This window comes from Oncorhynchus masou, chromosome 14, assembly GCF_036934945.1.
Source record: "Oncorhynchus masou masou isolate Uvic2021 chromosome 14, UVic_Omas_1.1, whole genome shotgun sequence".
Classification (NCBI taxonomy): Eukaryota; Metazoa; Chordata; class Actinopteri; order Salmoniformes; family Salmonidae; genus Oncorhynchus; species Oncorhynchus masou.
Window position 1 is genome coordinate 9,355,698 of NC_088225.1, and position 13,524 is coordinate 9,369,221.

Sequence of the window (13,524 nt, forward strand, 5' to 3'; positions counted from 1 at the left end):
AAGTCACTGTACTCTAGGATCCTAGTGCAGCGGGTTTCCACAACACTGTAGAGTAATGATAACTAATACGGGTTTACAGTGCAGCCGCCCTTCATTAACACAATAGTCCATGACCCTAAACCATCCGTTCCCCATCGGTCAATGCCCATCTCTATATTGCCTAATTATTGATGTTATGGGTTTTGTGGTGGAACTTTCCCCAAAAATTGCTACCCCATTCCTAACCCTAATGTTGTTTGTACAAATATGAATACAGCAGCTTGTTTCGGTTACTTTATTTTCACTCAGGCAGGGATGTCAGAACATAATCAGTTGTCTGTGGTACATTTAGAAGTACCGACTGCTCATTGCGGCGACAACCACTTTCATGAACTTCTGCCAGGTTGCCTGGATTTCAGGAGTGAAGGCGGATCCGAATTTGGCGGCAATGACAATTGTGAGGACGTCAGCCAACACCTGTGGACAGAAGACAAAGGAGGAAGATGTTAAATAAGACTCCCGTTTTTGTTTTACCTTTGTAATTAGACGTATTGTTTTGAATATTATACGTGTAGCCTAAAACAAAAGGCCTACCCTGAAATTTTCAGGGTCGACGAAGAGTTTGTTGGCGTGGGTCTCGCTCAGTGACTTGTATGTGGCCAAGATGTTGCCCATGTTCTTCACAGCTTTATCCAGAGCTCCACACACGACCCTGCCGTGAGCAGCAACTTTGGGGTTGCCCATGATTGCTGCGGCAGTGGACACATCTCCGAAAGAGCCGAAATAACGCTGAGTCCAGGGGTAGACGATCAGGACTCTGTCATTGCATGAACACCGAAGTATGTGGATTATTTTCAAATGTATTTAAATTATATGCCTAGTTAATATTCTAATATGCTCCATTCAAACTTAATATCAACTCAATATTAATAAGATAACAGGACAAGTATAATGTTGTTATAATTACTCATGATCTCCACTATAAACTATATTAGATGATATATTTGAATGAGGCTGAAGCCATAACCTACCTTCCCAGAGCAAGTGGTCCGACCTCATTGATATCTACTTTGCCCCAGACAGCACTGATGGTGCTCTTCTCGGCGTCTGTCCAGTCAGCCATGTTGTCAGTGTTTGTTTTCCGGTTTTGCAACAAGATTGAACAATTAATGTATTATGTAGGGAGACGCTGCATGCAACTTATAGTTATGAGTGTTCTCCGCCCACTGGAGGCGGCGCATGTGATTGGCTCTGGTAAAGAGCAGTATTGGCCAAGTGTTTAATGAGCACTTCAGTTCTTATACCTGATGTTATTGAGAATTCAGTTTCAAAATCCAATGATTTATCTGTTAAAAACAACAGTAAATGCTATTTTATTAGTTTGTACAGAATCAAGCTAATTCCGGCCTACAATTTGGTTACAGTTCCTTATCTACGACAATATTATGCCTTCCTTTTTTATCGGGGGATTCAGACCGTTCCGCCCATTTTAAGTGATTAATTTCAAGACATTACATATGATAAGCAGGAATGTCCTGTATTATTTGCAGATAGGTGTGTACCCATGTCCTCGCATGACTTCTGACTTTTTTCCCGATCATCATTCGAAGTCTAATCAACCTTTTCATTGGGGATCATATCGAACAAATGTCAAATATGTCACCTTGAATAACTATTTTCCAAATGAATGCAGATCTTGAAGGTGGTTTTGATTTGTACAATTTAATTTACTAAAGTGCATCGTCATTTTAAATAGCTAATTAGCTAGCAATGAAATATTTTGATATTTTGCCAGAAGCAGCTTTATAATTAGCCTATTGGAAATATATGATTAATTATACAGACATATTTCGTTTATGCAACGAAATAAATAATCATTATTATGTATTATTATATGTATCAATCAAACAAATTGTAAAATTGTTGACAGGTACAATTTATTTCCATACATTGTTTCACAGTACAGTCAGAAGACGAAAACATAGGCAAAAAAAATGCAGAAAAACGTTAATGATGTATATTATTACAAACATAGCCCTCTGTCATCTTATGGGAGGGCCTAATATAGAAATTCTAACTTAACATTTGATAAAAGCCAAGATGACGTTTCTTACTCTTGGATTTTGACACAGATGGTTGCAGTGTACGGGGAGTGTCCCCTAGTAGCTGGGCGTGTCTGCCGCTCTATGGTAATATAAAGGGACCTAGCTGTATAGGCAGTCATCTTGTCAGGTTAAATTCTTGTAGATCTAATAGGCGTCAATCAAAAAGGAGCTAAATGAGTCTGACAGCAAAAGACAAATCTGTGGTCAAGGCCTTCTGGGGCAAGATTAGTGGAAAGGCAGATGTCATCGGCGCTGAGGCTTTGGGAAGGTAAGCCTTCTTAATGGAAGAATGATGAGAATAGTTGTGTTTAACCCGCTGACAGTGGCCTATGTGCCTACCCCGAATAAGCATTTTAACATACAATAAGTCAACTACTTGCATTACATTGTAGACAGACGATGGTAAGAGTAAGATACGCATAATGCTTAAAAGTTAAGGCATCTAAATACGCCTAAAATGGTATGCAAACTCATTCGCAGGATGCTGACCGCCTACCCCCAGACTAAGACCTACTTCTCCCACTGGGCAGACCTGAGCCCCGGCTCTGCCCCAGTCAAGAAGCATGGAAGCACCATCATGGGGGCAATTGGTAATGCTGTCGGAGTGATCGACGACCTCGTCGGAGGACTGAGTGCTCTCAGCGATTTGCACGCCTTCAAGCTGCGCGTTGACCCTGGCAATTTCAAGGTTGGCGCCCAGATAACTTATTATCTTTATATTTATCACTCTCGACTTCAACTCTAAGTCTGTTGCTGGCTTAATTCGTCAATATTAACTTTTAAAATCTACTTTTCAGATTCTGTCCCACAACATCCTTGTGACCCTGGCTATTCACTTCCCTGCGGATTTCACTCCCGAAGTGCACATTGCTGTGGATAAATTCCTTGCAGCTTTGTCCGCTGCCTTGGCTGACAAATACAGATAAATTGTATTTCAGTTCCTGCGCTGTTGTTATCACAATAAATTAAACGGGCAATGAATTAAGTTATGTTCTGTTTTTGTGTCCTTATTCCACCATATTTCACCATCAAGCTCATATTTGAATGTTAGCAATACAACAGACTAAATACAGTAGATTCACACATTTAAAAAAATGGAATGACAAAGGAATGAAGACATGATAAAAAATAAAGTGGTTGTAACGTCTCTCGTCGAAAGGAGTGGACAAAATAACCAAAGTGAAAACGAAAGCGCACAGTTATGTCAGGTACAGATACTAAACAGAAAACAATATCCCACCAAACCTCAAAAGGAAAATGACAACTTATATGTGATCCACAATCAGAGACAACGATAGACAGCTGCCTCTGATTGGGCCAAAAACAAAGAAATAGAAAACATATACTTTCCCACCCGAGTCACCTTGACCTAAACAAACTTAGAGAATAATAGGGATCTCTAAGGTTAGGGCGTGACAGTGGCGATCCTATCTGACCTAAAACAGGGCATTTTTACTAGGATTAAACGTCACGAATTGTGAAAACTGAGTTTAAATGTATTTGGCTAAAGTGTATGTAAACGTCGAACTTCAACTGTATATTGGCCATATACCACACCCCCTCGGGCCTTATTGCTTAAATTACCCAGTGGGTCAGATCATAAGATTGGAGATGTAGTTTAGGGATGTGGCTTTCAGATAATTATGTTTATCCACCATGACAGTTAATGTCATTCTTGTTAATCTGTTCTGTTGTGTAGTTATCACATGTTAAGGTTGAACATTCACTTATGCAAATCGCATTGTTGGGATAAATACAACCTTATTATAGTATGTAATACATCATCTGAATATTCTAGAATAATGTTTAAAATGCAAACATTTTAAAAACTCTTAAATGTAACTAAATGTAATCTCAAATGTAATCTACATAATCCACAAAAATAATGATTTATCATTAGATAAGAGCGTCTGCTAAATGACTTAAATGTAAATGTAAATGTAGAGGGCTATAAACAATAGTAATGCTGCACTCCAAGAAATGTTAAAATCTCCACTTTCTGGTAAAAAATTGTTATAAATTGCTGAGGTGTAGTCACTTTTGAGGACACAAGCTCAGGTACACAGTGCAAATATGATACAAATATGAATACATTAAATATTTAGATGATGTATTTCCTATTCAACAAAACTGTATGAATAAGACTTCAAATTACTTATATGCTTTCTAAATATAGTAGAATCAAATTATAAAATGACTAACTATGAGATTTCACCTTCCTTATAACTGTAAAATACATATTTGTTTAAACAGTGTTAGAGAAAATGTGCATATTTTCTAAAGGTCTCTCTTGATCCAAATGTCTTCCCCCATTGCTGTGAATGTCTCACAGAACTCTTCCTGAACTAATTAGGAATTCGCCTTTCATCGCATTTTAATCTGGTCCATCTATGAGAAACAGAAAGTGGTTTTTGTTTGAAATCTATGAATTATTTAAGATTACTGTCTATCAGTCAATCTCTGAATGTGCTACAGCGACGAGACCACTCACTATATCATGTTGCTTTATGATGTAAGGATTCCAGGCATATGGGCTGTTAGTTGTTAGTGGCTGTGACATAGGGTTCAGACAGGAGTTGATGGACAGTGAATTGATGCAATAAATAATATATATAGGCCTTTTTTACCCTTCAATTCCTTTATATCTAGTTGGTAGTAGCAGTCTTGTCCTATCGCTGCAACTTCCATACTACAGATCCGAGTTCGCATGGCTCTCGACCTTCGCCTCTCCTCTAGCACTGCGCTGTGCAATAGACCGCTGCGCCACTCCGGAGGCCGCAATAATACTTGCAGCTCTATTTTGTATTTTATCGGATTTGTTTAAATAAAGCACGACATCAGTTGCCCTCGTTTTGCAAGACGGCGCGATCTGTCACATTGCTGTGGATAAATCCAGTGATGGCGAGGGCAAGGCTCCAAAATCATATTTTTAACGGATTGTGTTAGGCTACTCAATTAATGTGTTGAAAACAATTTCACATGATTGTGGTATGACGTTTAAAATGTTGCTAAAAAGATTGACAAATTAGTTTTTAGGTCCAAAAATGGTAAAAGCATTTGTTGACAGTGGATTGCAGTCATTCTAAGGAAATACATATTTAATATCTAAAACAAAGAAAATACATATATAAATATACTGTAGTTATCATATTACAAGTAGCAAACATTATGTAATGGTCGGCAGGTAGCCTTGTGGTTAAGAGTGTTGTTAACAGAAAGGTCTAATTCAGCAGACTCTCTGGATAAGAGCGTCTGCTAAATGTAAAACATGTGATCGTCTGTCCAGGTTTTAGGAAATCGTTTATTTTTCATACTTGAAAATGTGTAGGCTAGGCATCGCTTATTTGAATCCACTGAAGGCCTAACTAGAACCCATTTGCCATCAGTACAATTGCAGGAGAGCGTTTTCCATAAAAAAACAATAATTCAAAAAGATAAATGCTTTTACGTGTATTTTATTATTTTCAATATGTGTAGCTATGGCACAGCTTCCAGCCTAACAGACTGGAGTTGGAGTGTCATCTCTCTTCCATATTGATGCTGTCGAGTGATGCTCTAGTGGTACTGTCTGCCAAGAGCGGACACAACGACAGCCAGGAACTTCTGGAAGGCTTCCTGAGTATCAGCACTGAAAACGACGGGACCGAGCTTGGCGGCCACGCACACGGTGATGCAGTCGGCAAGGAGCTGTGGAGAAGGAACCAGATGGAGAATGTAATATTGGAATAAGCTTTACATCGGCTCATTACGCTATTTAATTCATAAGACTAATTATTTCTTTCTTTCTTTCAGTTTGTTAATGTGCAATACTCACCCTGAAGTTGTCGGGATCCACGTGCAGTTTCTCGGAGTGCATCACACTCAGTGCAGTATAGGTGTTTTTGATGTCATCCAGGTTCTGCACTGCTCTGTCCAGTCCGTGCATCACGGTCCTTCCGTGCTTGGCCACAGCGGGGTTGCCCATGATGGCAGCGGGTGTGGACAGGTTGCCGAAGGTGCTGAAGTGTCTCTGAGTCCATGGAGACACGATCAGAAGTCTAAAAATAAATGAAACAGGCTGCCATTAAAATTATATTTCACAATCAATATGGTCTGTATCGCACCAAAGGTGAAAACCGCGATTTCCCACTACGCACTTAGTGCTAAATATTCTAGGTAGACTATTATCGTGTTATTATTTAATGATATCTACATAAATATTATAAGAATGTACCTGGCCAGGGCCTGGGGTCCGATCTCATCCACGCTGATCTTTCCCCACAGGCCTACGATGGCACTGCGCTCAGCATCTGTCCAGTCGACCATGTTGACGTTTGTTTGTTGATTTCCGTTGGTACTTGCAAAATGTTACAAGGGACTCCTGAGCCTTTTGTCTCTTGCGACGTCCAATTTATTGATGTTCAGTATCTCCGCCCTGAACAGAACACAGAAAATGATTGGATGAATATCTTGAGGGGGCAAGGTCATCGAGTGTGGCACATATTGGCATTGAGCCAACTTCATCCCACCTTTAAAGATAATGCTTGGTCATTTAGGCGTTGCCAAATTCAAATGATTATGGATGGAATAAACAAGTCATGATTAGCCTCCATCGGCATTTTTGTCCAAATGTAGTTATTGACATAGCCTTGTTCTGTTCAATGTTCTCTATATACTGTATACTAAAATACGCCAATTCATGTTGTTAAGTTCAAAATAATATCTGACACCACTCAAACCAATGTAGGTTCGGAAACTTTAATGCCAATTCTCTCAGGATATAACCTTATTTAGCACAACATTCTCTTTTAATTTATTGTTGTAATATTCACATTGAATTGCAATATTATCGTTATAAAATTCTAATTATCGATGTAAGTGTTTATTTAGGGTGTATTTTTTAAAGCCTAGATTGGGAGTAAACTATTTAAAAAAGAGCATGACTCAAAACGTGTTTTATCTTCATATTCAGACGGCCCCACCCATTTGAAAGTTCCATATATCTGGTCTTTTTGAATGATTATTCTAAATGTCAGTTGGTGACAAGTCGTTTTATAGGCTTTCATCCGGGGAATTGATCAATTCTAACTGGACACTATTCAATGTGGATATTGGCCTATTTCATTCAATGAAACTACAGCTTTTTGTTTAACTCCACTGAAATACAATGCATGTAGCCTATATATTGTTACAATGTTTAGTGATAGGCCTTGGCTACGCTTTGCAACCAAAGCAAAACCGTTCCGATTATCAGGTCTATAATATGTCTCATATGAACTGTGAATATTGACTACATCGGCCAAATTGGATATAAGCCAACACGTCTTGATTTGGTTGCTAGTTGCCAATCCAATCACGTTGCAAATATTTGTCAGTGTTGGGGAAGCTACTCTGGAAATATAATTTACCAAATTAGCAAATATTTTACACTGGAAGAAATTAAGCTACACTAAAGCTACCCCTGAGAAAAATATAAAGCTACTATGGCAAAGAAGTTCACTAGCCAAACAACTTCATAAAAAACGATCATATGTAAATCTGAAATGTAATAGAGTAAAAATTGTCAGAGAACTTTGGGGTAAAAGGTTGACAGTGTGTATTTTAGCCTATTAACACAAAAACGATGTTTCAAGTCAGAATTAGGCAGGTCTAATGCCCCCCAAAAGTAAATGATTGCATATTTCATCCATATTTTATTTTATTTAGCAAAAAAATAGTGTGTAATTCCGGTAGTTAGCTGCTACATGGGGGGGGGGGGAGTAGTTAACTACTGAAAACCCTAACTAGATTTCAATGTAGTTCAACTCACACCAAGCTTCTACGAAATGTAGTTTCCTCACTCGTTGAACTGCATGCAGTCCACTACTCCCCAACACTGCCTTGTGTACAGAATCACATAGCCTTAACTCACCAATGAGTATAGGCAATATTAGACCGTACGACGAAACCTTATAACTGTAAAGAAAATATTGCGGTATTAAGTGTTTCAAAAACACTTTGTTATTCAATCTATATTAAATAAATACATGCAATGTTATGACAGCATTTTTACAAACGAAATCGATTTTGTGCAATTGTCATATTTGGGGCATTACACGAATTGGCTCAGTTCCATAACATATACAAAAAAAACATGAATCATGTCTTGGAAAAATGCCCAATGAGAGGAGGAGCCGAGATTACATCGGGGCGTGCCTTCTTTCATGCCTCAATAAAAACAGCCTCTGAGAAGTCTACGCTCACACGCTTCTTTTCTCAGCATCTTCATCTAAGTGGATAAACGGACAAGACGCAGCTATGAGTCTCTCAGCCAAGGACAAAGCTAACGTGAAGGCCATCTGGGGCAAGATCCTCCCTAAATCCGATGAGATTGGAGACCAGGCTCTTTCCAGGTAATTACATAACGATGTATGATCAATTATAGACTAGGTGCATGTATTCAAATTATTAACACAACTTCTCAGTCAATTATATTGAATTTATGAAAGCTTTGCCTATCTCTGCAAAAATATGGACGGGATCCCCGACCGTGTGAATTATTATTTCAAATGATTTTTGTCTCACCTGATTTCTAATGTCCACGACAGGATGCTCGTCGTCTACCCCCAGACCAAGGCCTACTTCTCCCACTGGGCTTCCGTGGCCCCCGGTTCCGCTCCAGTGAAGAAGCACGGCATCACCATCATGAATCAGATCGATGAATGTGTTGGCAACTTGGACGACCTTTTTGGTTTCTTAACCAAGCTCAGTGAACTGCACGCCACCAAGCTGAGGGTGGACCCCACCAACTTCAAGGTAAGAGAAGAAAGACACAAAAAAAACACTAAAAAAATCTAAATTTCTACCTGTGTGAAGGTGAAATAATACATTTCCATTTTCCTTTGCAGATCCTGGCTCACAACCTGATTGTGGTCGTTGCCGCCTACTTCCCCGCCGAATTCACCCCCGAGATCCATTTGTCCGTGGACAAGTTCCTGCAGCAACTGGCTCTGGCCCTGGCGGAGAAGTACCGCTAAACTGGAGTTCAGCTGCTAAACTGTCATCCGAGCTTCAAGCTCTCACAGTTTCACATCAGAATTAGACGTTCATCCATGTTTCTCAAACGTAATGTCCTTCCGATATTGACACACTGACAATAAACCTAAATGAAACGCATACTGAGGTGTTTGTCCGTCATTTTCGTTGTCTCACATTCAGTGGGGCCATACCCATAGGGGGCACAGGGGCATGTACCCCCTCAGATTTGTCCTCTTAAAAAACGTAATAATAATAATTTCTCTGTAATGCTACCAGCCATTTAACAATGGTATGACGTTGGCTTTAGCTAGCTCAGATGGGTTCCCAAACTCACAACTATCTACCAATAAGCCATTTCAGGCTATCAATCAAGTTAGAGAAGCAAGATTGTAAAAATAATTCAATTTAGGGACCACCCCACAGCCACCCTCACTTACTCTGTGTCCCCTCAGATTTTTGCGGTGCATCAAGCCACTGCTCACATTGTCTTGTGATTTACAGTGCATTCGAAAATAATTCAGACCCCTTTACATTTTCCACATTTTGTTACGTTACAGATTTATTTTAACATTTATTAAATCGTTTATTCCTTTATAAATCTACACACAATACCCCATAATGAGAAATCAAAAACAGGTTTTAAGAAATGTTTGCAAATGTATTAAAAAACAACAACAGGAGCATGTAGGACCGCCAAGAAAGATGGCAGCATTTTAGAGAGCTCCTACCGGCATGCAAATATTGCAATTCCACGGCATACGCTTTCATTTTTGTCTTAATATATTGACTTGAAGTACAGTTTAATATAAAGATCATTTACATTATGAAACATCTCGCTAAAGTGGCGTTATTGGAATGTCGACACACGCTAAAAACGTATTCAAGCCTAACACACGGTTTTCACAGAAGGCCACACTCGCTAGCAAACAAACAGCAACACTCCCACCAAGACACTGGAAAACATGTAAACCCAGAGAAATCGGTACATATTTAGGATTTGAGCAAATGGGAAATTGAACACGATTTTGTTGGATGTTCCATCCGATTTCTCCACGATAAAAACAAGCAACACAGTCTCACATTCAATTCGTGCACATATTTACATAATGCATTTCAGCTAATTTCGTGCGTTTAAATTTCGTGCATTTTTGTGCGTTTGTGTGTGTTTTTTTGTGTGGCTTAATTCGTGAGAAAAGACACGAATTTATGTGCTTCTTAATTCGTGCAAAAAGACGCAAATTTAACCAGTAGGCTCCACACAAGCCATTGCAACAACCATATAGACGTGATAGTCTATATTTAATTTAGTTCTTCTTTATGGCTAATTCAACGTTATGAATATACAAAAATTTTGTCTTTGTTTAACCATGTTTTAAAATGTGTCGTTGTGTGTACTGTTTTAGACTTGCTGAACAGACATTTTGAGAAAAGACACATATTTATTCATGCCAATGTTGTTTTCTGTGCTTGATTTCGCTTGATACTTTGGGATAGTGGTTCACTTGTAATCAGAAATGCCCTTTTCTTCGTGTAGGCAACAGTACACGATGTTCTTCATACCCCATTTCATATTTCGTTGAGTCTAAATTACAAAATTTTCTTCATAATACATTTATTACATGTTAAACAGGTTGGCCGAGCATCGTCCGGGTTAGATAGGGCTTGGCCGGTAGGGATGTCCTGTGGCGGGCCGGGCGCAGTGCGCGCTAACCAAGGTTGCCAGGTGCACGGTGTTTCCTCCGACACATTGGTGCGGCTGGCTTCCGGGTTGGATGCGCGCTGTGTAAAGAAGCAGTGCGGCTTGGTTGGGTTGTGTATCCGAGGACGCATGACTTTCAACTTTCAACCTTCGTCTCTCCCAAGCCCGTACAGGAGTTGTAGCAATGAGACAAGATAGTAGCTACTAAAACAATTGGATACCACGAAATTGGGGAGAAAAAGGGGTAAAATATATATATATTTTTAAATGATGTCTGTAAGTATAACAGAACTGATATGGCAGGCGAATACCCGAGGACAATCCATCCAGAATTATTTTTTTCAGCTCACCTCTGAGCTGGGAATGGGATTGCAGATTGCAGTTCCTCCAGATTGCAGTTCCTATGGCTTCCACTAGATGTCAACAGTCTTTAGAAAGAATTTCAGGATTGTTTTTTGAAAAATTAGCTAAAATTTGTAGTTTTTCTAAGTGGCTCCCATTTTGGCTGTAGTGTTTGTAGAGCATTCCGGTGAATGTGCGTACTTTGTTATTTATCTCCGGTAATGGTCTCCAGGATTTTCCGTCTTAAATTTGATAATTTATTTACATAATAGCGTACCTGAGGATTGATTAGGAACATTGTTTGATATGTTTTAAACAAGTTTATTGGTAACTTACGGGATTCATTTGTATGTATTTTGAACGAGGGAAACCGATGGATTACTGAGTCTAGCACACCATTGAAACATACTTTTTGGGTATCTAAAGAAGGACTTTATCGAACAAAATTTCATGACTTTCGTGACACATCTGCTTGGTTGGAAAATATATGTAATGCTTTTGTGTGCAGATAATTGCATGGTGTGCTTTCGCTGTAAAGCCTTTTTAAAATCTGACAACTCGGCTGGATTAAGAAGAAGTTAAGCTTTTAACTGATGTATGACGCTTGCATTTTCATGAATGTTTAATATTACGATTTCTGTAATTTGAATTTGGCGCTCTGCAATTTCACCAAATGTTGGCCAGGTGGGACAGTACTACCCCAATGATCCGTAAGAAGTTTTAAAGCGTATTAAAGTTATACTACATGAAACCTTTTATTTAAAATACTAAATTCTGGAGTATAGATCCAAATTTCACATTTTAGCTTCACTCTCCAAATACATATGGTTTTGGCTGTACCTTGGTATTGGACGTTAGGGTGCCTTGCTAAAGTAATCATACCCCCTTGGAAACTCCTTTGACAGTGATTACAGCTGTGTCTTCCTGGGTAAGTCTTTTAGAGCTTAACGCACCAGGATTGTGCAAAATTAGTACATTATTCTTTTCATAATTCTTCAAGCTCTGTCAATATGTTTGGGATCATGACTAGACAACAATTTAGAAGTCTTGCAATATATTTCCAATCAGATTTAAGTCCAAACTTTAACTTGGCAACTCAGGAACATTCACTGTAGATTTGTCATTGTTGTTGGAGGTTATTGTCCTGCTGAAAGGTGAATTCCTCTCCCAGTGTCTGGTGGAAAACAGGCTTTGCATTTAGGCCAAAAAGTATATTCATTTGCAGTTATTTTCAGTATTAACTTCAGTGCCTTGTTGCATACAAGATGCATGATTAGATTTTTTTTTAAATCTGTAAATATGTATTCTTCTTTTCACTGTAAATTAAAGTCATTATTGTGGCGTTAATACAATGATGTTGATCCATCCTCAGTTTTTTTTTACCATGACAGCCTGTAACTGTAAAATCACCAATGGCCTCATGGTAACACCCCTGCAGTTACATTCATGTCCTGCCGCTCAGTTCAGAAGGACAACTATCTTTGGTGTGTCTGGGTGGTTTAATACATAATCCACACCATAAGTATTAACTTGATCATGCTTAACGAGATATTCAATGTCTGATTTGTTATTGTTACCCATCTACCAATCACTGCCCTTGGTTATGAGGCTTTCGAAAAGCTCCCTGGTCTTTGTAGTTGAATCTGTGCTTGAAATTCAATACCTGACTGAGGGACCTTACAGATGTTCTATGTATGGGGTACAGAGGTATGGGTAGCTATTCAAAAATAATGTTAATTCCTATTGAGTCCATATCACATATTATGTGATTTGTTAAGCCAAATTTAACTTGTGAACTAATTTAGGCATGCCTTTATAAAAAAATCTACATTTTCTTCCACTTTGACATTAGAGTACACCATTTTGAGCTGCTTGTTGACAAAAGAAAATCTAAATTAGATCAATGTCAATCCAACGTTGCAACACAATAAAATGTGAAGAAATCCAAGGGGTGTGAATACTTCTGCAAGGTACTTTATGTAGTTGAAATATTATATTTGAGAGGAGAAGAAGGAACTTGACCAACCTGAGATTAGGTGCAACCAAAAAGTCATAAAATCCTTTGAAAGGAATAGGTGCAACCCTTGTTCACAATTATATATTGAATGATTTATTTTCTATTTCTGCTTAAAAACACTTAATTCCTTTTTATGTTTTTTTTCTTGTTTTACAGTGGAAAGAAATGGGACAATGACTGGATCAAGGCCGAGGACCAGGTTTCTCCAGTTTAACTTCTACTTTATGCACAAATGTATTCCTCACTCTCCCTTCACATGAATCACTATCAATCAGAAATGGTTGGAGCATGGAGCATCAGCATGCCAACCATTTGATCTCAATCAGTTTCATGAGAATATGCATTTAGTTATTCTTCATATAAAGTGAGCTACTAAAGTATTGCAA

The 13,524-nt window shown here is 38.6% G+C and overlaps 4 protein-coding genes across 4 annotated transcripts; 2 read left to right on the plus strand and 2 right to left on the minus strand.

The window, feature by feature from the left end:
* Positions 1 to 260: 260 nt before the first annotated feature.
* LOC135554126 (hemoglobin subunit beta-1-like) lies at positions 261 to 1,167 on the minus strand. The gene is made up of 3 exons (XM_064986200.1): positions 1,011 to 1,167; positions 574 to 796; positions 261 to 456 (listed from the first exon to the last, which is right to left on the minus strand). Exons 1-3 carry the CDS (start codon positions 1,100 to 1,102, stop codon positions 328 to 330), a joined length of 444 nt encoding a protein of 147 aa, XP_064842272.1. The 5' UTR covers positions 1,103 to 1,167; the 3' UTR covers positions 261 to 327.
* Positions 1,168 to 2,185: 1,018 nt separating this feature from the next.
* On the plus strand, positions 2,186 to 3,069 carry LOC135554127 (hemoglobin subunit alpha-like). Its single transcript, XM_064986201.1, has 3 exons — positions 2,186 to 2,352; positions 2,565 to 2,772; positions 2,882 to 3,069. The coding sequence occupies exons 1-3, from the start codon at positions 2,258 to 2,260 to the stop codon at positions 3,008 to 3,010; spliced, it is 432 nt and encodes a 143-aa protein (XP_064842273.1). The 5' UTR covers positions 2,186 to 2,257; the 3' UTR covers positions 3,011 to 3,069.
* A 2,454-nt stretch (positions 3,070 to 5,523) lies between these two features.
* Positions 5,524 to 6,467, minus strand: LOC135554128 (hemoglobin subunit beta-4-like). Its single transcript, XM_064986203.1, has 3 exons — positions 6,298 to 6,467; positions 5,899 to 6,121; positions 5,524 to 5,771 (listed from the first exon to the last, which is right to left on the minus strand). Exons 1-3 carry the CDS (start codon positions 6,387 to 6,389, stop codon positions 5,640 to 5,642), a joined length of 447 nt encoding a protein of 148 aa, XP_064842275.1. The 5' UTR covers positions 6,390 to 6,467; the 3' UTR covers positions 5,524 to 5,639.
* Positions 6,468 to 8,286: 1,819 nt separating this feature from the next.
* Positions 8,287 to 9,218, plus strand: LOC135554129 (hemoglobin subunit alpha-4-like). Its single transcript, XM_064986204.1, has 3 exons — positions 8,287 to 8,455; positions 8,651 to 8,858; positions 8,951 to 9,218. Exons 1-3 carry the CDS (start codon positions 8,361 to 8,363, stop codon positions 9,077 to 9,079), a joined length of 432 nt encoding a protein of 143 aa, XP_064842276.1. The 5' UTR covers positions 8,287 to 8,360; the 3' UTR covers positions 9,080 to 9,218.
* Positions 9,219 to 13,524: the final 4,306 nt, after the last annotated feature.

Excerpts from the sequence above, each read along its gene's own strand:
- LOC135554126 (XM_064986200.1), bottom strand. The coding sequence starts at position 1,102 with ATGGCTGACTGGACAGACGCCGAGAAGAGCACCATCAGTGCTGTCTGG. Across the intron at positions 797-1,010 it reads GGACCACTTGCTCTGGGAAG|AGTCCTGATCGTCTACCCCT; the intron begins GTAGGTTATGGC and ends ATGCAATGACAG. Across the intron at positions 457-573 it reads TCGACCCTGAAAATTTCAGG|GTGTTGGCTGACGTCCTCAC; the intron begins GTAGGCCTTTTG and ends TTCTGTCCACAG.
- LOC135554127 (XM_064986201.1), top strand. The coding sequence starts at position 2,258 with ATGAGTCTGACAGCAAAAGACAAATCTGTGGTCAAGGCCTTCTGGGGC. Across the intron at positions 2,353-2,564 it reads GGCGCTGAGGCTTTGGGAAG|GATGCTGACCGCCTACCCCC; the intron begins GTAAGCCTTCTT and ends ACTCATTCGCAG. Across the intron at positions 2,773-2,881 it reads TTGACCCTGGCAATTTCAAG|ATTCTGTCCCACAACATCCT; the intron begins GTTGGCGCCCAG and ends TCTACTTTTCAG.
- LOC135554128 (XM_064986203.1), bottom strand. The coding sequence starts at position 6,389 with ATGGTCGACTGGACAGATGCTGAGCGCAGTGCCATCGTAGGCCTGTGG. Across the intron at positions 6,122-6,297 it reads GGACCCCAGGCCCTGGCCAG|ACTTCTGATCGTGTCTCCAT; the intron begins GTACATTCTTAT and ends ATTTATTTTTAG. Across the intron at positions 5,772-5,898 it reads TGGATCCCGACAACTTCAGG|CTCCTTGCCGACTGCATCAC; the intron begins GTGAGTATTGCA and ends CCTTCTCCACAG.
- LOC135554129 (XM_064986204.1), top strand. The coding sequence starts at position 8,361 with ATGAGTCTCTCAGCCAAGGACAAAGCTAACGTGAAGGCCATCTGGGGC. Across the intron at positions 8,456-8,650 it reads GGAGACCAGGCTCTTTCCAG|GATGCTCGTCGTCTACCCCC; the intron begins GTAATTACATAA and ends TGTCCACGACAG. Across the intron at positions 8,859-8,950 it reads TGGACCCCACCAACTTCAAG|ATCCTGGCTCACAACCTGAT; the intron begins GTAAGAGAAGAA and ends TTTCCTTTGCAG.